Raw genomic sequence first — 25537 nt, forward strand, 5'->3', positions numbered from 1 at the left:
AAAGGCAAGGCGTTTGTGCTAGGATATGCAGAGCACCACAAGAGAAACCATTTCTGTGGTGAGACCAGGGGAAGCTGAGGGTATACATAATGTCAAATGTGCCCATCTAAGGGCACTCCCAATTCCCTTGCAATGGTACACCCAGTCTGCTGTCATCAAAAGTCCATGCAATTATCTTAATAAACAATCTCATAATCAAATATGACTATCTTCTTGGCTGTAAAAGATCTAAAGAAATTATCAACTGTTTTGGTAAAGCCCTAAATCTAAAAAACAGCATCAGCACTCTACTGTATGTTAAAGAGTTTATTTACTATGGTTAATAGTAGTGAAAATCTGAGCAATAGGTATGGCTCATTTTTATATTTCTGTAATATAATTAGAAAAACGATTATAGTAGACAGCACTAAGCATCACAGAAAATCACAGATTCTGTCATAAATATGCCAAATTACCTAATCAATAAACAATTTACATGTGGACCTTACCTATAATAGAACTTAACTTATGGTTTATCTGTATGGACCCTGATGGCTTACCTTGTAGAGACGTCAGTGAAATGTGTGAAAAAAATCTTTTAGCGCTCATTCATTTCTATACGGTTTTACAATAATAATGTTCCAAACCAAGTAAAAGTATTTGATGGGCTAAATGCATGTGTGGGGCTTAATATCAAGCAACAGTCTCTCTGGCATCAGTAATCAAGCAATTATGAAATGGAAAGTACATCTTGTACAAGCTGACAGACCCATTAAATCAGGAGAGCTGTGGGCAGACATACTGACATTGCAAGAATTACCAGAAAGCATTAATTTCAGCATTAATAAAATGGCAGTAAATAGATGACAGCTGCCAGATGAAGTAAGAAATGAGGTTACTGGCCTTGTTAAGCTCTCGTCTGATTTTCTCAGGCACAAACTGGTCGAGGTAGCGTCTGAAGTGAAGGGCATCGATGGCAACGATTTCGGTGCCACGCCGCTGCCAGGCATCCCTGAGGCAGGAGGGAAGGGGGAAGATGATGAGTGGGGAAAGACACTCACAAAATATAACTCTTGGGAGGTGGGATTTCTGAGAGTTTGGCAGGGCTAAAATATTAAAAACAAACCAACAAACCAGTAGCTATGGGTCTCAGCAAAACAAGAGGGCAGAAAGCAACATTTTTAGATTTCAAGGCATACACATTATGGACTATTAGGCATTAAATAGTAAAACGAAAAATTATCACAAGATGACAAATATGGCATAGTGTAAACATACATCATTTACAGTAAGTCTCAGAAGTTAAAGGATTTGGAGGCAAACAAAAGGAACGTCATTCTCAGTTTTCCTCTAATACGGAAAACACGGCATTTGTATTTTGACAAAAGCCAAAAAAAGTGCTCATTATTCCTTTGCTTTCAGAGACCTGCTCTTTGGGTGTTGGGTTTTATAATATCACCTTCTATCATCCAAAACATAATCCCAAGAAGTGTAACAAAAAATGTGTTTTGATTCAGTACAACATTCTACCTACTGTGCTCAATTGCTGATGGTGTGCAACTATTTTTAAAAAGACAAAGAAGTAAAGCAGACAGTAACACACTGCCTGTGGAAATAGGAAGGACTGGATGAGATGACTTTGGAAACGTGAAATTCCAAATATTCTAATACTGCCTTTACAGATTGCATAAATTGACATGCCAAGCAACTTTTCACACTGAAGAAAGGCAACCAAAACCTTCATGTTAGCCTGTAAATAATAATCAGGAATTAAATATCCACATAGGTAGTTGTTACAACCAAATACTTTAACCAAAACAAAAGGAAAGAGACCTGGGGCTGGAACTGACATATTACAAAGAATAAGTTGGCATGGATAGATGGGCAATGGCTGATTCCAATGCAATGGCTTTTTCATTAATGAGCATGCACGCTTACACCCCCCCCCAAGAGCTTTCAGGCATCATTTCTTTTTGTTTCTTCTTTCTCCAAATTTTAATTGTAATATTAGTTTCAGGTGTAGAATTTAGGGATTCACTACTTACAAACAACACTCTACGCTCATCACAAGTGCGCTCCTTAATCCCCATCATCTGCCTAACCCATCCATTCCCTCCCCTCCAGTAATCCTCATTTTGTGCTCCATAGTTAAGAGTCTGTTTTCTGGGACACCTGGGTGGCTCAGTTAGTTAAAGCATCTGCCTTTAGCTCAGGTCATGATCTCAGGGTCCTAGAATCAAGCCCTACATTGGGCTTCCTTCTCAGTGGGGAGTCTGTCTCTCCTTCTGCATGCCTCTCCCCTTGCTTGTGCTCTCTGAAATAAATAAATAAAATCTTAAAAAAAAACCACATCTGTTTTCTGGTTTGCCTCTCTCTCTTCCCTGCCCATGTTCATCTGTTGTTTCTTAAATTCCAGGTGAGTGAAATCATATGGTATTTGTCTTTCTCTGACTTACTTCACTTAGCATCATATTCTCTATAGCTTGATCCATGTCATTGCAAATGTTAAGATTTCATTCTCTTTTATGGCTGAGTAATATTTCATTATTCCAATATTCCATTATTCCAATATTATATGTGTATATAGTGGACTATACGGGGGATATGTGCACCCTGATGTTTAAGCAGCATCATCAACAATAGCCAAATTATAGAAAGAGCCCAAATTAGTCCACTGACTAATGAATGGATAAGAAGATGTGGTACACAATAGCCAAACTATGTAAAGAACCTAGATGTCCATCGGTAGATGAATGGGTAAAGAAGATGTGGGGGGGGGTGTGTCTGTGTATAAAGGAATATAATGCAGCCACCAAAAAACCCCCGAAATTTTACCATTTGCAACAAAGTGGATGGAACTAGAGGGTATTATGATAAGCAAAATAAGTTAATCAGAGAAAGAATTATCATAGATTTCACTGAGATGAGGGATTTGAGAAACAAGACAGAGGATCATAGGGGAAGGGAGGGAAAAATGAAACAAGACAAAAACCAGAGAGGAAGACAAACCATAAGAGACTCTTAATCTCAGGAAACAAACGGAGGGTAGCTGGAGTGGAGGGGGGTGGTGGAACGGGGGTGAGGAGGGTATGTGCTATGGTGAACACTGTGAATTGTGTAAGACTAATGAATCACAGACCTGTACCCCTAAGACAAATAATACATTATATATTAATAAAAAAAAAGAAAATGTGGTACATATATACAATGGAATATTACTCAGGCACCATTTCTATAAAAGTTTACCCTGGTAAACCAATTTCAGGAAGAGACTTCAGCAAAGTTTATTCCAGGTCCTGCTGTTAACCATTCTGCAGCATTAGGCAAAGTGTCCCAACATGTGTCCCCACCTACTTAATCTTACAGAAAAATTAAGGATAAATAAGCTGGTTAAAGGCTTTAAGCTCATTAAGAGCCTATTCTAGGTAAGTTTGGCCTTGGAAGTTAACCTCCATTGACTGCTTACATCTGGTAGCTAACAGGTAAAGAACAAGAGTTCCGTCCTTATTTTTGGTTTAGACTTTGGGCTTTTGTTTCTCTGTTATTCCCTTTTGTATATGGAGATGGTAATACCAGTTTAACTACTAATGTATCTTTAATACTGAACTCAAGACCGCAGTTACATTTCTGAAGTAAGAGTGGATAGGAGACAGAATGTACTAGGTCAAACCCACATTCCTTAGCTTTTGGTCAGGCAATACTTGATCAAGTCAGAAATGAACTCACCTTTCACTCCCATCTTCATGGCTTCGGGCCCAACGATACGTTTCAGCATAGCCTGTGTATTCACTGTACTGTTCTGTACCTGAAACAAATAATCTGCTATTATTTTTCAAAAGGATTTTTCTTAAAAGTTGCATGTTCTAAAGGGTCTTTAGAGTGGGAGGAGGGGCAGAAACAGACTTCTCACTGAGCAGGAAGCCCGACATGGCCAATCCCAGCTCCCCCTGCAGATCAGACCTGAGCTAAAAGCTGACGCTTAATCGAGTGGCGCCCCCTAAAGGGGCTTTGTTAATAAACTTAATCCTCATTTCTGAAAATATCTGTTGGCAAATGTCAACTGGAAAAAACCTAACTGGTCTTAATGACCTATTATTTTCTATCAGGAAAAAAATGACACGTATAAAAGCCACTGCAGTGTTTATCATATAGAGATATATGTCTCAACAGAGAAAACAAAATATGCTCTTTCATATCAATGTCTTTCAGGAGGAGTACACAGACTGTTTTAAGGGCCAATGTCTTCAGTATCAGTAATCTCATGGTAATACTTAGTTTGTATTGTTGAGAAAGCAATTTTACTATAGACATTCCCTGCTAAGAAAAGTATCATTACAATTAAATCTAGGACTTGCCTATTAACATGCAAGTGACTTCAAAGGGCTTTGTAAACCAGAATATTGTGACATGAGAAGGGCAAGGGGAAAAAAGCATAATTAAAATTCATCTGATGAGAAAATGCACCAAGTTTGCCACATAACAAAGATTTCTACTTTTTTTTTTTTTTAAGTTTTTTCTTAAGTAATTCAGTATTTAAGTAATTTATTTAACTTATTTAAGGGCACCGTAAAGTGTCCCCAGAGATATCTACTTCATCAAACCTGGACATACCAGGAGGGATGGTGCCAAAATTATCCTACTGCTTAACTAAATAAAATCATTCCAATTCCTATGTTCAACTCAGTAATTACTTAACCTCTCAGACAAAACAGTAAAATGAAAAGCTGAAAACCCTGAGCAAGATAATACTTTTCACATATCAGAAATTTAAAAAAAGAATAAACAAGACAACATTGACAACTAAGATTAGTGATTTTTAAGTGCAATTGCCCTAATTTTGATGGTAAATAAAATGCAAGCAGACTGACTTTTTCAGACAGCTGGAACATTATTTATTAAAATGACTACTCATACAGTAAAGGTTCAATATTGAAGATATCTGTGACAAAGACTTAATATTCATGGAAAAAATGACACTAGAATGTCCAGTATTTCAGAAAAAATATAGATTTATAAAAATAAAAAACAGGGGTGCCTGGCTGGCTCAGTTAGTAGAGCATGTGACTCTTGATCTCAGGGTCATGCCCCACCTTGGGTATAAAGATTACTTAAACAAACTTAAAAAAAAAAAATACAGAAAACATATTTAACAAAAATAAAAAGAACACACAATCAAATCATGACATGCTAATTATGAACTGTCACTTCATCCAAAAGCAAATTAATTTAATTTGGGGGGTCAAGTTAACGTCTTACATGTTACTTAAACAACTTAAGCTTTTATACATGAAGATTACTAAATGTACTGAATAAGGCTGCAAATGGCCTCTACACTTCACTATTAATTTATAGACAGACAAAAGAGAAACATGTCAAATACCACCATAAAGATGTAATCAGCAACATTCAGACCATGGGAAACTCTATAGGACCAATAGTCTGGGCTGCTTACAAAAAATTATAAGCAGAAAAAAGAGACGAATCTATAAATTAAAAGAAACAAACTTGAAAACACTAATAAGAAAGTGAGAGCAGTTATATTAATATTGGATAAAACAGACTTGAAGTCAAGGAGTATTATGAAGGGTAAAGAGGAACACTTCATAATTAAAGGGTCAATTCATCAGAAAGATAACAATTATGCTTTTACTTTGATTTCACATTTGAAAAATTAATGAAATTCATCAGACTATTAAAGAATCCCACATAATCATATCAAAAGTTGCAAAAAAGATAAAATTCAATACCTACCATAATTCTCTCAACAAAACTGAGAATCAAAAAAAGGAACTTCCTCAATCTGATTAAGGACCACTACATAAAAACTTACAAATAACTTCATACATAGTGATGAAAATATTCCACCTAATTCAACACTGTAGTGAAGTCCTAGCCACCATAATAAGGCAAAAAAAAAAAAAAAAAAAGCAAAAAAAGTCATAAACAGTATAAAAAAGTAAGACTATCCCTATTTGCAGATGTCATGACTGTTTATGCAGCAAATTCTAAGGAATCGCCAGGAAAAGAAAAGAAGAAAAAGAAATGGAAGGAAATCTCATAAATAAATGTAGTATTATTAGGCATGTCTATATAATAGCAGCAAACAATGGGAAAATAAAACTTTCAAAAATCCATTAACTATAGCATCAAAAACAGTAAAATAGTTAGGAGTAAGTGCAAAAAAAGATGTAGCAGGCACCACTGAGAGAAAGATTTAAATTGGCAAGACAGACCATGCTCAGGGGTTAGAACACTCAATATGGTATTTCTCAGTATTGTAATCACGAATATCCCTCAATCCTGTCAGTATTTCTAGCATATTTTTTAAAAAAATAGTAATTGAGAATGTGATTCTAAAATTTCTATGGAAATGCAAAGAACCTAAAACAACCAAAACATTTTTGAAAAAAGAACAACAAAACTGGAGGATTTAACTACCTGAATTCAATATTTACTTGGTTGTGACCTAAGGAAAGACAAAAGAGATCAATGGAACTAAACAGAACTCACAGATAAATCCACCACTTGTAAGGTCAACTGACTTATGACAATGGTGCTAAAATAATCCACTGAGGGGCGGCACCTGGGTAGCTCAGGTCATGATCTCAGGGTCCTGGGATCGAGCCCCTCATCAGGCTCTCTGCTCAACAGGGAACCTGCTTCCTCCTCTCTCTGCCTGCCTCTCTGCCTACTTGTGATCTCTCTCTGTCAAATAAATAAATAAAATCGTAAAAAAAAATAATAATCCACTGAGGAAGGAAGGGATAGTCTTTCCAAAATATGTTGCTGGAACAATTAGATATTCATATAGGAAAAAAACCCCATAAACTTCAATTGCTACCTCACACTAAGAACAACAACTACTCTGAGATAAAATAAAGGCATTAACACAAAACCTAAAACTATAAGACATCTGGAAGAAAACATAGGAGAATAACATTGGGGGTACATAAAGATTTAGACAGGATAAAGAAAGCAGTAATCTTAACACAATTTTAAAAAGACTAGATTAGATCAATACTAAAACACTTTTAGGAAAATGCTTAGGCAAGACTGGAGGAAAAATATTTAGAAAACAAACATCTGACAAAAGGCTTGTGTTCAAAATATTGAAGAACTCCTAGAAGTCAATAATGCAAATATACAAACAATCCAATTTGGAAAAATAAGCAAGACTTAAACATAAACATCACAGAGGAAGATAAACAATTAGCTACTGACTACATGAAATACAGCTGAATATCACCAGTCATAAGAGGAATGCAAATTAAAACCACAGTGAGATACCACTATATACCCGACAGAATGACTAAAATCAAAAAGAATGACAACACTAAATGTTGACAAGGATGTCAGCTGAACTCTTTCTAAAGAGAGAGAGTGTGTGAGTGAGGGGAGGGAGAAGGGGAGAGGAAGACAAGCAGACGACCTGCTGGGTGGGGAGCCTGCCATGGGGCTTAATCCCAGGACCCTGAGATCATGATGTGAGCCAAAATCAAGAGTCAGATGCTTAACTGACTGAGTCACCCAAGCACCCCTCAAATGTTTCTAAAAATTACTTCAAATCCAGGACTCCTTGGAGAGATGAGGAATCTAGAGCTGAGGCAGGGAATACACAAGATGAGCTCAGAACATCTTTTAAAGCCAAAAAAAGGGGAAGTGCATTAAAAAATAGTGGGCACATGTCAAAGGAACATAACAGCTAACACTGACAAAATCTCGAACACCATAGCATCAAAACAGATGACAGTAATAGATTATAACACACTCAATAAAATAAGAATCCATGTGTCTATATAAATACTAATAAATATACATAAATAAGAGAATGGAAAATCCTTCCTTACAGTACAGTGCCAACTATTAAATGCAGAAGGAATAACGGAGTTAAGAAAATGGGTGCTAAGGGGAACCTGGGTGGCTCAGTGGGGTAAGCATCTGCCTTTGCCCAGGTCATGATCCTAGGGTCCTGGGATCGAGCCTCATATCGGGCTCCCTGCCTGGCAGTTAATCTGCTTCTCCCTCTCCCTGCTGCTCTCCCTGCTTGTGCTCTCTCTCTGTCAAATAAATAAATAAAATCTTGGGGAAAAAATGGGTGCTAAAATTAGTGGGTGAATGTTTGATGAGGACAGGATATTTATAGTTTCCAAAGTATGTGAAATACATACCTACAGATTAACTACAAAGGGAAAGACTAACCTGAAAGTGGAGAAATTTGGCAGATCCCTCCTTAAGCAAATCACGATGCTCTATCACAAACACTAGGACAAAGCAGTATTGTATTACTCTTCACCTCAAAAGATACTCTAGAGCAGGACACAACACTTTAGTGGGATTTCTATCAAAATGAATAAACTGGGGGCACCTGGGTAGCTTAGTTGGTTAAACGTCTGCCTTTGACTCAGGTCATGGTCCCAGAGTCCCAGGATTAAGCTGTGCACAGGGCTCCCTGCTGAGCAGGGAGTCTGCTTCTCCCTCTGCTCCTCACCCCACTTGTGCTCTCTCTCTATCTCTAATACCCCCCCCCCAAACTGACTCTAGTTACAAAGAAAGATTGGGCAAACCCCAAATGAGAGATAATTTATCAAGTAATTGGTCTATATGCTTTAAAAATATCAAGACTGGTAGTGGGTATTAAGGAGGGCATGTATTGCATGGAGCACTGGGTGTGGTACATAAACCACGAATCTTGGAAAACTGAAAAAATCAAATTAAATTAAAAAATAAAAGTATCAAGGTAAACCAATAAAAGGAAAGGAGAGAAACTGTCCTAGTTTAAAGGATACATGACAACTGTACTCAAGGTGTGATCCTGGATTGGAGTAGACTAGGGGGGAAAAGCTATAAAGAATATAATTTGGAGAATTGACAAAATGAAAATACTGACTAGGGATTAACTACAGTACTTTATTAATGTTAAATTTCCTGATTTTGATAACTCTGTTATCATTTAAAACAGTATCCTAGTTACGTACATACAAATATAAAAATATCTATACAATATAAATACTTAAAACACTATGAAAAATATTATTCTATTTTCATGTATGATTAAAATTTTCCATAATAAAAACAAAAGATTTAAACTCAATACTAGTTTTCAGGTTCCAGTCTATTACACAGCATATTGCTTCTCAGAAATAACTTTCTCAAAAATTTAAAATAACTTATAGCTTAATTCCTATAAATTCATCTAGAATCTTGGATAAGATACTCAGCTATAAATTATGAAAATAACTACAGAATTCACGCTGTTTCTTGTGTAAGCCTTCCTTGACACCATAAGTAGCACTGGTGGTCCCTTATCTGTCCTCCACAGTACTCTGCACATATCAGGAAAGCACTTAGAATATTAAATTGCAACCTGAAAGTCAGTTATATTTCTACACCGTAGCAATGAACAATCACAAACTTGAATTTTAAAAATACATTTACAATAGCAACAAAAAATATGAAACAGGGATAAACCTGAGCAAATACAAAAGAAGTGTACAGTGAAAAGTATAACACTGAGAGAAATTAAAGACGACCTCAATAAACAGATCTCATTCACGTGTCAGGGACTAAATACTGTTAAGATGTCAATTCTCCCCAAACTGATCTATAGATTCAAAGCAGTCTTAATTAAAATTCCAGTAAGCTTTTTTGTAGATACTGACAAACTGCTTCTGAAATTCACTGAAACAACTTTGAAGAACAAAGCTGGAGGACTCACACTATCTGATTTTGAGAATTATTATAAAGTAATATATTATTAAACAGTAATCAAAACAAGTCACTGTAAGATCTGAAAAGATATACCACATAAGATAAAAAGATATACCGCATCTGATAAAAGACCTGTATCCAAAATACATAAAGCATTTTCAAAACTCAACAATAAAAAATAACCCAATTAATACATGGGCAAAAGATGGATTCATGTATGTAGCCACATGTCAAAAAGTAATGTACCTACCTGTGCACTTTAAGTATAGTTTTTATGTCAATTATACCTCAATAAAGCTGTTTTAAAAATGTAATCTAGGGACGCCTGGGTGGCTCAGTTGGTTAAGCAGCTGCCTTTGGCTCAGGTCATGATCCCAGCGTCCTGGGATCGAGTCCCACATCGGGCTCCTTGCTCATCAGGGAGCCTGCTTCTCCCTCTGCCTCTGCCTCTGCCTGCCATTCTGTCTGCCTGTGCTTGCTCTCTCCCTCTCTCTCTCTAACAAATAAAAATAAATAAAATCTTTAAAAAAAATAAAATAAAATAAAATAAAAATGTAATCTAACTCTCTCATTAGACTGCCAGCTCTCAAGAAAGGGTTTGTAAGTCATTAACATGTATGCCTACATTAGCATTTTGTAATGCAGGAATACAGACACAAGGGGTGACAGGCAGGCATGGCTGGTGGAGCATGCAACTCTTGATCTCAGGGTCATGAGTTCAAGCTCCACATCGGTGCTGAGCCTACTTAAAAAAAGAACAAAAAAAGGACTACAGAAGCAGTTAAGTACTTGCTGCATAACACAGTAATTAGGAAGCAAAACAGAAAGAGCACTGTATTAACTGAGGTTAAAATTATAATTCCAGAAAGACTTAATCTGAAAGTACTATGTAACTGACACATAGAAAAATATTCATATTTACAAAGACAGCCTTGTAAAAAGAGCTCCATACTGAGATTAGGAGACATGAGGGACCCAAAGTGAATCCTTAGGTAACCAAATCTCTCAGTGGACTTCTTTTTATTATTTGAAAACGAGGGTTGTTAGTAATTCCTATCTGTTTACTTCTTAGAATTGCTTGGAAAACCATATTAAAAAATTTTTTTAAAGTCTTCAAAACCATAAAGCAGTTAGTATTGGTGTCATCAGACTCTACTTTGTAAGGAGGTACAGAAACCAAAGATACATGATTTCATTTATGTGAGGTTTAAAAGCAACCTGTTCCACTGACCTGACTGGAAATAAGACAAGAATGGTGCTGTTCCTTTCTATTTTCTGCCCAGCAGTGGACAAGCTTCATTTTCCTTATTTATAAAAAATAAAACAGAACCAAATTATTCTGATCTCTTAACTATGAAAACAAATACCTGTCTTTTCAAAAAAAAGTGGCTGGAAAATACAAAATATCAATTATCATATTTCTATTTTAGATTAGGATGAAAAGCCTTCTTTCCTAAAAGAAATGAGATTAATTTCTTTTAGGTATGGGAAATTAAAGATGCACATACAGATAATTTTGTTCTAAACAAATTAAATCCTGGGTTTTCAGAGTAGACACCTTTCAAATTATGTCAATTGTCTGTTCTGAAAAACAGATACCCTTGTTTTAAATTCAAATATATTAATAAACTATGATGAAAACACAAAGGTTAATAGTGATAGTAGCAAACAAGAGAAGATTGAATGACCTTTGTGATAGCTCTCTGTAGGTATAAGCTATTTAGACTTCATGCTCAAAGACAAATTTTTACTTAAGGAAAAAGCTAGAAGGAACCCATTAAAATCTTTGCATAAGTTTGTGACAGATTAATGAGTTTTTAGATGTAGCAATAAGAAATGTTCTTATTTATCTCTTATTAGTAATGTAAGTTTATGATGAACTGAGGAAAAAATATTTGGAGAGTAAAAAAACCCTATGTACCAACGGGTGTACGCTTGGAAATAAGGTTTGTATAAAAGCAAACCCACCTACTCTGCTTTTATTAGTAACACTCATACAGCAATGATTACTCAGGAGATAGAACACTTTTGACTTCCATTGCCATGATTTAAAAAAAGCTAAACTCCAAATGAATTTGGATTTCCCAGTGAGCTGGTATCATTTAGTTGACAATGGGTTGTTTTTGAAGTCATGGGCTTCTAGTGTTGCTCTATAAAAAGCATCAATACCATAAGCACAGTGTCTGTTCACCTTTCTACTTTCTATCAGATCTACTGACATTCACAAAAGATATAATGATCTGTGATGTCTGGGATGATTTGATTCACTAGAGGGCAGGTTTTATGTTAAATGTACTAACATTCTGCTCAGTAAGTTTCATGTCTAGGCGTCAGCTTTACGTACTCAACTCACTGAAACAAACTCCTAAAACCACGGTAACACCCTTTGGTATTAAAGCTATCTGATGGATGATATAGAAGAACATGAGAAAATATAAAAAGGGGGAAAAAACAGCGCCTGGGTGGCTCAGTGCGTTCAGCCTCTGCCTTCAGCTCAGGTCATGATTTCAAGGTCCTGGGATTGAGCCCTGCATCGGGCTCTCTCCTCAGTAGGGAGCCTGCTTCCCCTCTCTCTGTCTGCTGCTCTGCCTACTTGTGATCTCTCTGTCAAATAAATAAATAAAATCTTAAAAAAAAAGAAAAAGGGGGGAAAAGAGGGTAGGTAAGATTGGAGTTTCTTTCTCTCTATCTATATTTACTGAAAGGTTTTAACTCAAGGCTGCCTCCAGGGAGGATCACAGTAAAGAGAGGGATAACACTATCTGGATAAAAGTATTTGCCTGTTTCATGACCTGTTTCATATTCATTTCAAAGTCTGATACCAACCAGATGCCCCACAATGATGATAAATTTAATTTATTTCTAATTTCTCAAACTCTTCTACAGATTCAGGCGGCACCGTCACAGCCATTAGCTCACTGAGCCTAGATGAATCATTGAAGGAATGGAATTGATCAGGCAGATAGATTGCAGTGCACAGTTAAGAGTCTCCTAAGAAGAGAGATGGCAGAAATCCAGCATCAAATAGATGATGAAATGGCCTTTTCCATTAAGGGAACATACATCACAGATATTAATTAGAAGGCACTATAATAGAGTTAAGTGGATGTGGGGGGGAAATGCTGAGTTAAAAGTCACCCCGGATGTTCCTAGCCTCAAGTAATTATAGATGTGAAGGTGAATCGTGGATTTGCAATTTTCCGTTCATTTTACAATAGCTATAGGTAAAGCAGAGAACAGATATAACTCCAGCATGATGATCTTTTTTTTTAGACTGGGGACAAGTTATCTTTAAAAAAACAAAAAAATTCTAATGTTTTCCTTTTACTATTTTGAGGAAAATTACATCTTTTATTTACAGTGACACTAATGGGAGATGATGAGAGACCTACTATTTTCCTAGTAAAGAAGAAATAAAGCAAATGAAACAAATTAGCTTTGAGTTTAAATGTCCAGCATTCTACCAACTTTTTTATTGTAAGGATGTAAACTCATCTTTAAAACCGATGAAATATTCTGTTCTGAGTCTTTAGTTCAAATAGAGCTTAGCTGCTAAAAATTAAAAATCTTTTAAAGCATTACTTGATAATACCCAAACGCTAGAGACAGCCACATTCCAGACCTTCAGAGCTCTCTAAAACATTGTAAGACTCATATTCAAAGTACCTATTGGCCCAACAATGGATTTATGACAATTTAAGTTTTTTATTCTGCAATTCCTTGCACTTTCTTTTCCCCTAATATCTTCCAGCTGCATTCTTCCTATCTGTACACATAATAAATAATAATTGCAGACAGGTAACCAATAAGTGAGTTGAGACAACAGTGAAAACAGAAGGGTTTGATCTTTACATTTTGGCACAATACGGATCACAACCTCAGAATTTTACATGAAATATTTAAGTTACTGACTTCAAATAGTTGAGGCTCTATCCAAGAGGAAATTTCTTTGCTGAGATTCCATTCTTTTTATTTATTTATTTATTTATTTATTTATTTATTTATTTGACAGAGAGAGAGAGAGAGAGAGAGAGATCACAAGTAGAGAGGCAGGCAGAGAGAAGGGAGAAGCAGGCCTCCTGCTGAGCAGAGAGCCTGATGTGGGCTCATCCCAGGACCCTGAGATCATGACCCGAGCTGAAGGCAGAGGCTTAACCCACTGAGCCACCCAGGCGCCCCTGAGATTCCATTCTTAATTTCCTACATAAACTTAGAAAATTAACAATTTATGTCCCCAAAAGAGCAGAATCACAGAGATATTATGACAGAAGATATTCCAAAAATGTGGAATAACTTGTTGACGGCCTTTTTTTTTTTTCTCCAACAAGCACTTACCAAAGGTAAGGATGCATCAGCAAAAATCATTAAATAAAAACCTCTGAAAATTTTCTCTTCCATAAAAGCAATGAGCACACTGGCAAAATTTTAAGAATCAATATTTTCTGAACTGTGGGAATTAACCAAAGGCTTGCAGCAGTCTGAGGAGGGTTTATATAAGAAAAATTGGCTGAATTTTGGTAAAAACAATGAGCTTTGTCACATTTTAATTCTCCCTATTCTCATTCCATTCTCCTGAGCTCTAGAGTAGCCTTAAAAACCAATAGTTTGGTCTGTGAATGGCAGGCTTATACTTTTATTTACTTCTTTGACCTATCTTTTTGAGATTTTCTCTATTGACACTTTATTCTATAATAATAAAAAAAAACCCAATAGTTTACTAATCATAGTAAAAACCATGAACAGAGTCAGAAGAGTGATGCAGCTCCTTCAAAGCCCCATTCTCAGAAAACTGTCATCAGCTGACCTTTCTGGTGGCTCCCTGGAAGACCTCACTGGTAAGCCTATCTCTATTTGACCTGACTTGGAGCTTAACCAGTGTAAAAAGCCTAATCCCCATGGCTTTTGCTGAAAACAATTACATGCAATTGCTTAACAGTATGGCTACCTGAGGCAGTAGACATCAGCTGGGGCAAATAATAGGCTAACCAAGAAGTTTCAAAGGAAAAGCTGACAAATGAGATATCTATAAGGGGCTTTAAAAAATTCTTAGTATCCCTAGGAATCCAGAAGTCTACATGTATGACTACAGCTGTGTACATGCTCACGAAAGACCTGAGAATGTCCTAAGCTCACTACTCTAACCTTGAGGCTCTGTACAAGCAAGAAATGAAGTGCCAAGTGAAAGCAGAAAGCAAATACCAATGGCCTGGTAGAGTGTCGAAGATGAGCCCCAGTGTGTACACAGAGCCCTTCAGAAAAGATGGAATTATTGTTTCTAAGCATTTAAGCCAATCTTAATCCAATCATTAGCTAACCACTAACATAACTAAGCAGAGACATTAATGGCCATACATGAGAAAGAATACAGATTTTACAGAATTAGTTTAGGAAAGTCACTAAATAACAACAGCAAACAGCAACAAAAACAAACCCTGGGGGAAGGGGAAAATCTGATTTTGAGAGTTGCTACGTTATTAAAATGTCAAATTTTTTTTTTTTTAAGATTTTATATATTTATTTGACAGAGATCACAAGTAGGCAGAGAAGCAGGCAGAGAGAGATAGGAGGAAGCAGACTCTCTGCTGAGCAGAGAGCCCGATGCGGGGCTCGATCCCAGGACCCTGGGATCATGACCTGAGCCGAAGGCAGAGGCTTTAACCCACTGAGCCACCCAGGAGCCCCAAAATGTCAAATTTTCAACAAAAAATTGAGATATGCAAAGAAAAGAGAAAGTAAGGTAAGTACTCAGGGAAAAAAAAAAGTAGTCAACTGTAACTATACCTGAGAAGCCCAGATATTAGACTTACTAAATAAAGACATTATATTAGCTATTTTAAATATCTTTAAAGAACTAAAGGAAATTATATCTAAAGAACTAAAGTATGCAAATAATGCCTCACAAATAGAGAAACTCAAAAAGGAGAAATTATTAAAAAAAAAAAGAAGAAGAACCAGGGGCACCTGGGTGGCTCAGTCAGATAAGCACCTGCCTTCTGCTCAGGTCATGGTTTCATCATGGGCTACCTGCTCAGCAGGGAGTGTTTCTCCCTCTGCCCCTCCCCTGACTTGTGCGTCCATACACGCACGCTCTCTCTCTCAAATAAATAAATAAAATCTTTAAAGAAGAAGAAGAAGAAGAAGAAGAACCACCAACAGAAATTCTGGAGTTGAAAAGTACAGTAACGGAAATAAAAAATCTCATTGGGGGGATTCAAAAACAGATTACAGCCAGCAGAAAAAAGAACCTGTAAACTTGATGATTGGTCAGTGAAGACTGTCCTGTCTGAGGTAGAGAAATAACAGAGAATGAAGAAAAATGAACAGAGCTTCAGAGATCAATAGGACATCATCAAGTGTACCAACATACGCACAATTATATGCTGTTTCTCTATTTTCATTCTCCTATCACCTGTCTTGCCTTTTTCATTATTTTATTATGAAACTGGTGTAAATACAATTTTGTTTCTGTACTTTTTTGGCATAACATAAATCTGTGAACTTGAAATTTTAATTTTGTGTTAGAAAATTTGTTTGTTCTTTGTTTAGTCTTGTCTCAGATTTTATTATGTAAATCCCATTATTCAAAGTTGCCTAAATCCATTTAGAAATCTTTAAAAAAAAAAGTGGGGATTCTTAAAGTGAATTTATTGGCTTTTCTGATCCAGTTTTGTTTGGACCAAAAACCAGTATTGTACAAAGTATTAAGCATATATTTTTATATTTACTGAAATGGACTGTGGTGACTTTGGATAATAAGGAAAAGTTTAATATTAAAGCCATGTTTATTACAGTATAATTAACATGTTAAACCATGGGATAAATGCCATCAATAAAAAATTATGAAATTAAAAAAAAAGACGAAAAAAGGAACAGAATGAATATTTAAAGAAATAGTGGTCAAAAATATCCTAAATTTATCTAAACATTCAAGCAGCTCAATAAACTCTAAACAGGATAAAAATCAAAGAGATCCTAAACACATCATAATCAAACTGTTCAAAGACAATGAGAAAATCTTAAAAGTAAAATATAAGGAACAAAATTTAGATACTTTCCTGAAGGTTACCTGCAAATATATCTGAAGCAATGACAGTGGCTTCAAGTTTAGATCTCAGAATCAGTTCTGGCATGTACCTCTTTAGAGGTAAATTAGTTGAGTATAAATTTGATTCAACTCATAGGGGATGGTTTTTCTCTCACTGTAATCTTTCAGAATAACAATTAACCAAATTCTCCAACCCAGGTGAGTGTTTAGTTTCCTACACTAATCTCAAAGCAGCAACAGATTCAAAAAGGAAATAAGAAATCCTCTTTTGCAGAAAGAAAAAAGTATCAGCTGCAAATGACCAATTATGACTCATATGTGGGAATGTTCTTTTAGGTACTTGAAAAAAAGGCTTAACTCACCTATGGTGGCTGATTAAGAATTTCTTAAGGACGACGTGGATGGAACTAGAGGGTATCATGCTTAGCGAAATAAGTCAATCGGAGAAAGACAACTATCATATGATCTCCCTGATATGAGGGAGAGGAGATGCAACATGGGGGGTTAAGGGGGTAGGAGAAGAATAAATGTAACAAGATGGGATTGGGAGGGAGACCAACCATAATTGACTCTTAATCTCACAAAACAAACTGAGGGTTGATGGGGGGAGGGGGGTTGGGAGAGGGGGGGTGGGGTTATGGATATTGGGGAGGGTATGTGCTATGGTGAGTGCTGTGAAGTGTGTAAACCTGGCGACTCACAGACCTGTACCCCTGGGGATAAAAATATATGTTTATAAAAAATAAAAATTTAAAAAAAAAAAAAAGAATTTCTTAAGGACTATAAGTTAATCATTAGTTTTTTTGGTAGCTCATTCACAAGAAAATACAGTGACATAGTAGTATCTTAAGCTAAAAAAAACTTAAGTAAAAAATTTAAATCTCAATAGACTTCAAGTATAAATTTGACTATATTTCCCTCTCTTCTCCTCCCAACTAACTTAAATCAAGAAAAGCCACTCAGAGCATCACATTTTTTCTCTTAGGATTAGAAATTGGGTTAATATTAGGTTACTGATTTATTTCTCTTCTATAAAAGCTCTCTGTTTCACTGATTCTGACTACTGTAACTGTATTTTTTAAATTTATATAGGTCTTCATATTGAAGTATAACAAAGCACTATGGAAACATAATGGAAGAACAGTAATAGAATACATGCTCAAAGACATATCACTATCCTCTTTTTAAGGCATTATATCATAAAATTTCAAACTGGAAGGGTAAATAAATATATCTTACCCTTGTTCCTTAGATAAAAATGCCAAGAAAGAAAAGGTGGGAATAAAATGTCTTACTCAAGATCAGGCAAATATAACTGTAACAATTTCAAAAAACCAAGAATAAATTAATCAATAAAAATATTGAGACCAATGCCCATGATAGAGAATAGCAATATCTGGGTGGCCTCTAGCCTTCATGATAGATACTCATAGTTGAAGAAAACTACTCTATCATACAGACTTCCCAAAACTAACCTGTAATGATAAGACATTCATTGTGATCCAGCACCTCAGTGAAGAGCCGTGAAACAATTAACTCGGGGTTGATTAAAAAGCGGATTTCTTCTTGCACAAGTCCTGCACCGGTTACACCACCTCCAACAAAACGGTTTGCAAAATCCACCTATTTGGGAAAATATGGCATGTTAAATGATGATCCAAAATACCTACATATATGATAAAGAAGTACTCTCCCTCTTCCTTTCATTTCCCATGTAAATCAATCCCCAAATTAGTAATCTTCCCAGGGAGAATAGGTTGTGGTTTACTTTACTCTTTCCATCTCATTGCAGTTAGTATCTCTGCTTCTTTCTTTGGATTCTAAAACCTTAGAAGGAACCTGAAAAATGGAGCTTTTAAGCAAAAGCCTCAACATAATTATATAGACTCTTGTTTACAAACCTTTTATGTACTCCAAGGACCACAGATCAAGGGAAACTTTATTTAGAAAGGTTTCAAGATCATTTCTACACCATTCACTATTCAATTTCCATTTATGGGTTTCTTATGACTTTCATATAATTATTTCTTTCTTACATAATATGGCAATCAAACACTTGTCCTAAAGAACTGAGAAACTTAATAACTGCCCTTTTTTGGGCAACCTTTTTCTTCTATGAAAGAATAAAGAGATGGAAATTTCATCCTAAATTCAGCTGCAAATCCCAAACTGTGTAAAATTACAAACTATTCTTTTAATATAGCTAAGGAAAAAATGAAAACAGAATACCTAGTTTAACAACAAAGATTCATAATTTGGCTACTGTTGATAATGCTGCTATAAACATCAGAGTACATGTTTAGAGCCCAAATGTCCATCAACTGATTAATGCATAGAGAAGAGTGGGTGTGTGTGTGTATGTGTGTGTGTAGAAATAAACTGGAATAGTACTCAGCCATAAAAAAGAATGAAATCTTGCCATTTGCAACAATGCAGATGGAGCTAGAGAGTATTATGCTAAGTGAAATAAATCAGTCCTAAAAAGACACATACCATATGATTTCACTCATGTGGAATTTAAGAAACAAAACAAATGATCATGAAGTAGGGGGGCACAAGAAAGACACAAACCAAGAAACTACAGAGCATAAACTGCTGGTTACCAGAGGGGAGGTGGGAGAGGGAACAGATTATATAGGTGGTAAGAGATTAAGGAGTACACTTGTGATATGCACTGGGTATTGTAATTAAGTGCTGAATCACTAAATTGTACTCCTGAAAGTTATATTACACTGTATGTTAACTGGAATTTTAAAAAACTTAAAAAAAAAAAAAACAAAGATTCAACTACATTACTATTTCTAATAGTAATTACTAATTTACTAAATTACTAATTTAACTAAATTACTAATTTAGTTAAAAATTATGCATAAGCCTTCTGTGGAGTACTATTACTATAATGGGATCCCCAAGCTCCTATTAATAAAAATGACTTACACAATCCTCAAGAGAAAGCAAACTCAGCACTGTTTGTCTTAAATTTACTAAGCACTCCAATGTGTCCAACACCAGTCTAAGCTCTATGGAGCAACATGTAAGAAATGGTTTCCAGCTTTGCCTTATTCTAATCAAGGACCTAAGATTACACACATACACAACACCTTGTGTACATACATAGCTATGCACATGCAAAAAGAATTTAGTAAGTAATGTAAGAAAGGCTTATATACTATATAGAAAAAAATACTCCTGTGTTTCTCCTTTCCTCTTACACTACTACCACACTCACAACACTTCTGTCACCAGATGTATAGGTTTCCACACATCAAGAAATTCTGAAACACCAGCGAGGTGTCCTATAATTCAATTCAGTTCTAACATCATCTACCAGAAGTTCACATCACATACCGCAAGGCTAAGGATTAAGTCCCACCAATACTGCCACACTTCAGACACCAATTGCAAACCCACGTTATCAATTAAACTTCTAGTTGGCCAGCTATAAATTGGGGTTCCCATGACATGCTCCTGTGGTTTGATACAGCAGCTCAAAGAACTCAGGATAATACTTACTTATGTTTACTGATTTATTAAAAAGGATATAATAAAGGATATAGATGAATACACAAATGAAGTGATACATATGGCATTGTAAGTGGGAAGAGGCATAGAGCTTCCATGACTTTCTGGAAAGGAACTTTCCTAGTACTTCCACATGTTCACCAACCTGGAAGCTCTTTGAATCCTGTACTTTTGGGGGAGTTTTGTGGAAGCTTCATCACTTAGGTATGAACAATCATTAACTCAGTTTCCAGTCCCTCTCCCTTTCCCAGAAGATGGGGGTGGGGTAGAAAGTTCCAAACCTCTAATCATGGCTTAAATCTTTTTGGTGACCAGCCCCCATCCTGAAGCTATCCATGAGTTCACCAAGAGTCACCTCATTATAACAAAAGACACTCCTATCACCTAGGAAATTCCAAGGGACTTAGGAGCTCTGTTTCAGGAATCAGGGTCAAAGACCAAATATTAGAATGAAAGATGTTCTTAGTGCTCTTATCAGTTAGGATATTACTAGGGTTTTAGGAGCTCCCTGCAAAGAACGAGGGGTAGAGACCAATATATATTTTTTCTATTATTTTACATAACCTTGAGACTATTGTCAAATATAAGATTTCTTAACATTGTTTGTGTCCTCTAAAGCAATTATGATACTACATGGTAGTTTGAAGTCTGTTTTATAAAAGAACAAAACAAGAATATGAATCTTTTGATATATAAAAATATATGTGAAAAGACAGAAATTAATAGAAGGTAAAATAATCTTTCATTAGAGAAAAACTTGAAAACACTGAAAAATGACTGGACAAGTTCTGGAAACGAGTTATCACAGAGAATCATATATATTTTATACTCTGACATACTAAATCAACAATAAAAAAAGATTAATTCTTTGCCTTATATAGAAAAATAATTTTGACTGAACTAGTCCATTGATTAGAATTAGTTGCTTACAATGTATAAGGTATATATTGTGTGATTTATGGCTTAAAATGTTCAACAAAGATCAACGAAATATTGTGCTGGGAACCATGTGATACAAAGATGAGTATCACATGAGCCCTGACTTCAAAGCATCTGTAATCTAGATGAGATCCCAGCACATAAGCAGAATAAGATGATTATTAAAGAACCTACTAGAATGTATTAGATCCTTCCCAAATAATACAAATAATACAATTAACTATAACTGGAGCATGGGGACATGGCATTCAAACCAGATTTTGCTGACATTCAGGGAGAGGGAATAACTGCATAAGGACATGGGAAAAAAACAACTGTACAGAGCTACATGCAGACAGTGTTAAGCAGATTATGGATGTCTGTCTGCAATGTAGAGTATGTGAAGGATTACAGCTGCTGATGAGGTATTCTGGGGTCAAGGAAAGTTTTACTTAATTTTGAAGATTCTTAGAAAAATTCTAGGAAGAAAAGTTACAATGGGACTGGGTTTTAGATAGATAATTCAGGCTAGAGTTTAAAAAATGAATTGGAAAGGAGTAAAATTAAAAGCAGAGAGGCTGGTTAGGTGACTATTGAATAGTTTAGATAAGCACTTACTAGGGCCTCAAACAGGTCAAATGGGGAAGAAAGTGAAGGAATGAGAGACCAAAAAACTAAAATGGACAGCACTTGAAAATTAAGAGACTAGCTAAGCATAGCAGAACTGTGAATACAAATGAGAAACAAGGTTTGAGATCAGCGAAATTTAATTTTTACTGGAACGTACATAACTAAAATTTAAAAATAAGTTCTATCCAACTATGTACAACTTGGTAATGACAAATGAAATATATTCAATGTGCATACATTTATTCATTCTTTGAATAAAAGGCCAAGATTTATTACTTGAAAGGTATCCATAGGAATAAATACATTATACTAAACTCAATATGCCTCTGAATGCAGGAGTCTTTTAGAAAATCAAACTTTCTACTACTTAAAAAAGTTCTTAATAAAAGTCTCTCTATTACAGGTGAGAAACTTGTTCCAGTACAGAAAACAAGCATATGAGGGCTTCTTTATTTTTAGCTATGTTCCAACTCACTTTAAAGCTACTTGTTCAGATTACTCAGTTTCTGAATTATAACTTGATGAAAAGGGAGAAATGATAACAATCCTTAGAGAGGTTTTGTTGTTATTGCCATTCAGCATAATGTAATTTATATGCTATACAAGGAGCTTTGTAATATTGCAATACAATATTCCCCGATCTCCTGGGGATACATGGCATGGGTAGGGAGAATAATTAATAGAAGCCTTTATGGTATTCTTTTAATCTACTGAGGTTTCGCATTTCATCTATAATATATTCCAGAAAAGTGGGAAGAATCTCAACCTTGAATGTTGCTAAATAATTCCTCGCTGTATTGTATTTTGATGAAAGGTCAGCATTCCTGTGGCGCTAAGTAGCAGTAGCTTTGTTTACTTCATGTGTATTAAGACTCCCTCAGTTAAATCTAAGACTTTAATGTAGAAAAGAACGTCATCAAGATGGAAATGTGGGAAAAAAGTAACATTCATTTGAAACAAATTTTAAGCATATTTCAAAATTACTGTTTAAGAAAAAGTAATGATTAAATACAAAATTTAAAAAATTTTAAGTGCCAGACAAATATTAATTCAGCTATCTGTTTGTTAACAGTATTTCTGTTTATAATATCAAAAAATTACTGGGAGAGAATGATTAAAACAAAATATGGTTTTCCCCTTTGAAGATTTTGTTTATGTCTTTTAAAAGGCCATTCTAAAAAGAATCTCAGTTTCATTAAGCACTGAGAGCATAAATACTTCATAACTAGCCAAATGCAAATGAGTCTAGTCATTTTACAGTACACATTAAGTTATTCAAACAAGTTAGTCCGTTCTCAGGAAACTGATCTAGCTTCTGACCCAATGTAAGCACCAAATAAGGATAAGAAAGTCCTTTTATCAGGTATCAGGAGAGAGGACTTTCTTATCAATCAGTTTTAGATGTCTGCCTCCTAAGACCTAAACAAGGTTGGTGGCAGAAAAACATTTCAAGCTGGTCATCATTTGGGGCAGAGCAAAGCCTTTAAAGAAAAAGAACAAAACTGCTTGGTGACGGCTTGTCAAGACCATACTCTGAGAACTTCCTCCACTGTCAATCTACATCAATGTCTGAACTAAGAGGCCTGATGTTGTCCAGATCTTAAGATATTCTGTCAAAGGCTTTTTAAAGAGGTGCACGTTAAGAAACAGTGCACGCTGGCAAATAACAGTATTATCAAGGCTGTCAAAATGATCTGTTAGGCGTTTTTCTCCATTCTGCTATCATGCTTCTTTGCATTAAATCAGTTTAGGAGATAAATAAACAGGTTTTCATATTTCCTTTGCTGTCAGAAGCTTGACAACAGTAAGTCCCAAACACACACATACTGTTGTGATTCACCTACCTGTAGCATGCCTTGGCCATTTCCTTCTATGGTACCTTCATAAGTGACATGCAATCGAGTCAGGGGTTTGTCACATCTACAATTTAAAAAGACAGTTCTTTACTTTTAATGACAAGCATTTCACTATGGAAAAATGTGAAAATATATGTAACTAGAGAAGAAATATTGAAACCATTCCAAATCTTAAAAGTCAGAAACAGATGCCTGGTTAACATTTTTGATATAGATTCTCCCAAACTTTTTCTTATTCAAATATTAAATATACATATTTAAATTAAAATGGGATAACATACTGTTTTGAAACCCATTTTTCTCCTACAAAATAACAGTGTCTCTACTTTAAGAATTGAAAAATTTCTCAATATGTAAAATAAATTATGATCTATGCAATATTACTATTTTGCTAGAGTTGGCAAACTAAAGAAAAATTTGGCAATAAATCATATATGATATTGAGATGGGGTCTATTTTCACTAGTTTGGTAAACATGAGTGAATGTGATGGGGGTGTTTTGATGAATACACAGGCCACAGAAATCTGATCTATGGTATTTTTATATTAATAAAATTGATGAATGAAACCAGTATCTTTAAGTCATAATTATTTTCTTTCCCTTTCATTGACCAAGGTCACTGACATGCTACCCCAAAATGTGGCACAATGGGATATCAAATATTTTAGGCTGAATTAAGTTTGAGAAAATGGCAGAAGCAGAAGGGTCACTATGAGCTCTTCCCCCACTCACAGTTCTTCCTACGTGTAATAAAACCTCATGTGCAAGATGCCCACCCTGTATTTGGAGGAAAGAAATAACCTTATCCAAAGAAAAAGGGATCCCAAGAATTCCAACAAATGGGCCTTGTGAAGTTTTCCCTGGATAACTACAATTACCTCATACTTCTTAATCTGTCAAATTCCTCAGACATCTCCATGCTCCACTGAACCTAGCATAAAAGTATGTGGGTCTGTTTCTTTGGGCCTTCATTTCCTTAAGAAGCTTCTTGTGACATGTAAAACTTATATTAAATAAATGTGTGCTTTTTTTCCTGTTAATCTTTGACCTTTTAATTTTCAGACTCAGCCTGGGACCCTAGCTGGGTCAAGAAAAAACTTTTTCCTCCCTTATACTGTTTAACCTAGTTTACATTTTATTAAAAAACTAATTCCATTTTATTAATAGTATTTGATGATGGTATTTCTCAAGTAACAGATTTTCCCCAATTACTTAATAAAAAATATAAATTAAGATAGAATATAACAGATGAGATCCAAATCCCTAACTTATATAAGGGTGGCATTCATTTTGGAGGGAATTATGTATTTTTTAAAACAATTATATATCTTAAAAAATAATTTATCTGGAGAAGCACTATTACTAGGATTTACTTTCTTCCTGACTTCAATGAGTCCAAATACATTTCTGGGGAAGCCAGTCCAACAGATTGACAGCCTTAAACAGAAGGCAATTCAGTATAGGCTCTAAGAGCTCCATTTGCATTAACTCATGTAATCCTCACAATAACCCTATTAGTATCTCTTTTTACAGGCACAGAAAGCACTTCAGTAATCTGCCCAAGGCTAGAAAGCAACAAAGCAACAAGGATATGAAGCCAGATAGCCTAACAGTCCAAACTCTTAGCCAGTATGCTATACCTTTAGAAAAATTACTTTCTAAATCTCTTCTAGAAAGTAGTGACACAAGTTTGATCTTTTTTTAACTTCCTTTTTATTTATTTTTTGATCCTACTTTCCCAGCCATTTTATGCTAAGGGAGACCACCCATAAGGATACTATTGAAAAGACAAAGAAGCATGATCCAGAAATCTCTAGTTTGTCAGTTACTACTTCAAAACAGAAATCCTGTCATCAACTATTCTTCATAACTGAAGCT

The 25537-nt window shown here is 35.4% G+C and overlaps 1 protein-coding gene across 4 annotated transcripts in view; it reads right to left on the minus strand.

The window, feature by feature from the left end:
* PARG (poly(ADP-ribose) glycohydrolase) overlaps positions 1 to 25537 on the minus strand; it is a 119091-nt gene that overhangs the window by 18558 nt on the left and 74996 nt on the right. For all 4 annotated transcript variants that reach the window (XM_047703334.1, XM_047703335.1, XM_047703332.1 and 1 more), the window contains exons 12-15: positions 23647 to 23722; positions 18208 to 18355; positions 3706 to 3784; positions 883 to 991 (exon numbers count right to left, since the gene is read on the minus strand). In XM_047703334.1, coding sequence (XP_047559290.1) covers positions 883 to 991; positions 3706 to 3784; positions 18208 to 18355; positions 23647 to 23722 — 412 coding nt within the window. The remainder of the gene's footprint in view (positions 1 to 882; positions 992 to 3705; positions 3785 to 18207; positions 18356 to 23646; positions 23723 to 25537) is intronic.

Source organism: Lutra lutra, chromosome 14 (genome assembly GCF_902655055.1).
Source record: "Lutra lutra chromosome 14, mLutLut1.2, whole genome shotgun sequence".
Taxonomy (NCBI): domain Eukaryota; kingdom Metazoa; phylum Chordata; class Mammalia; order Carnivora; family Mustelidae; genus Lutra; species Lutra lutra.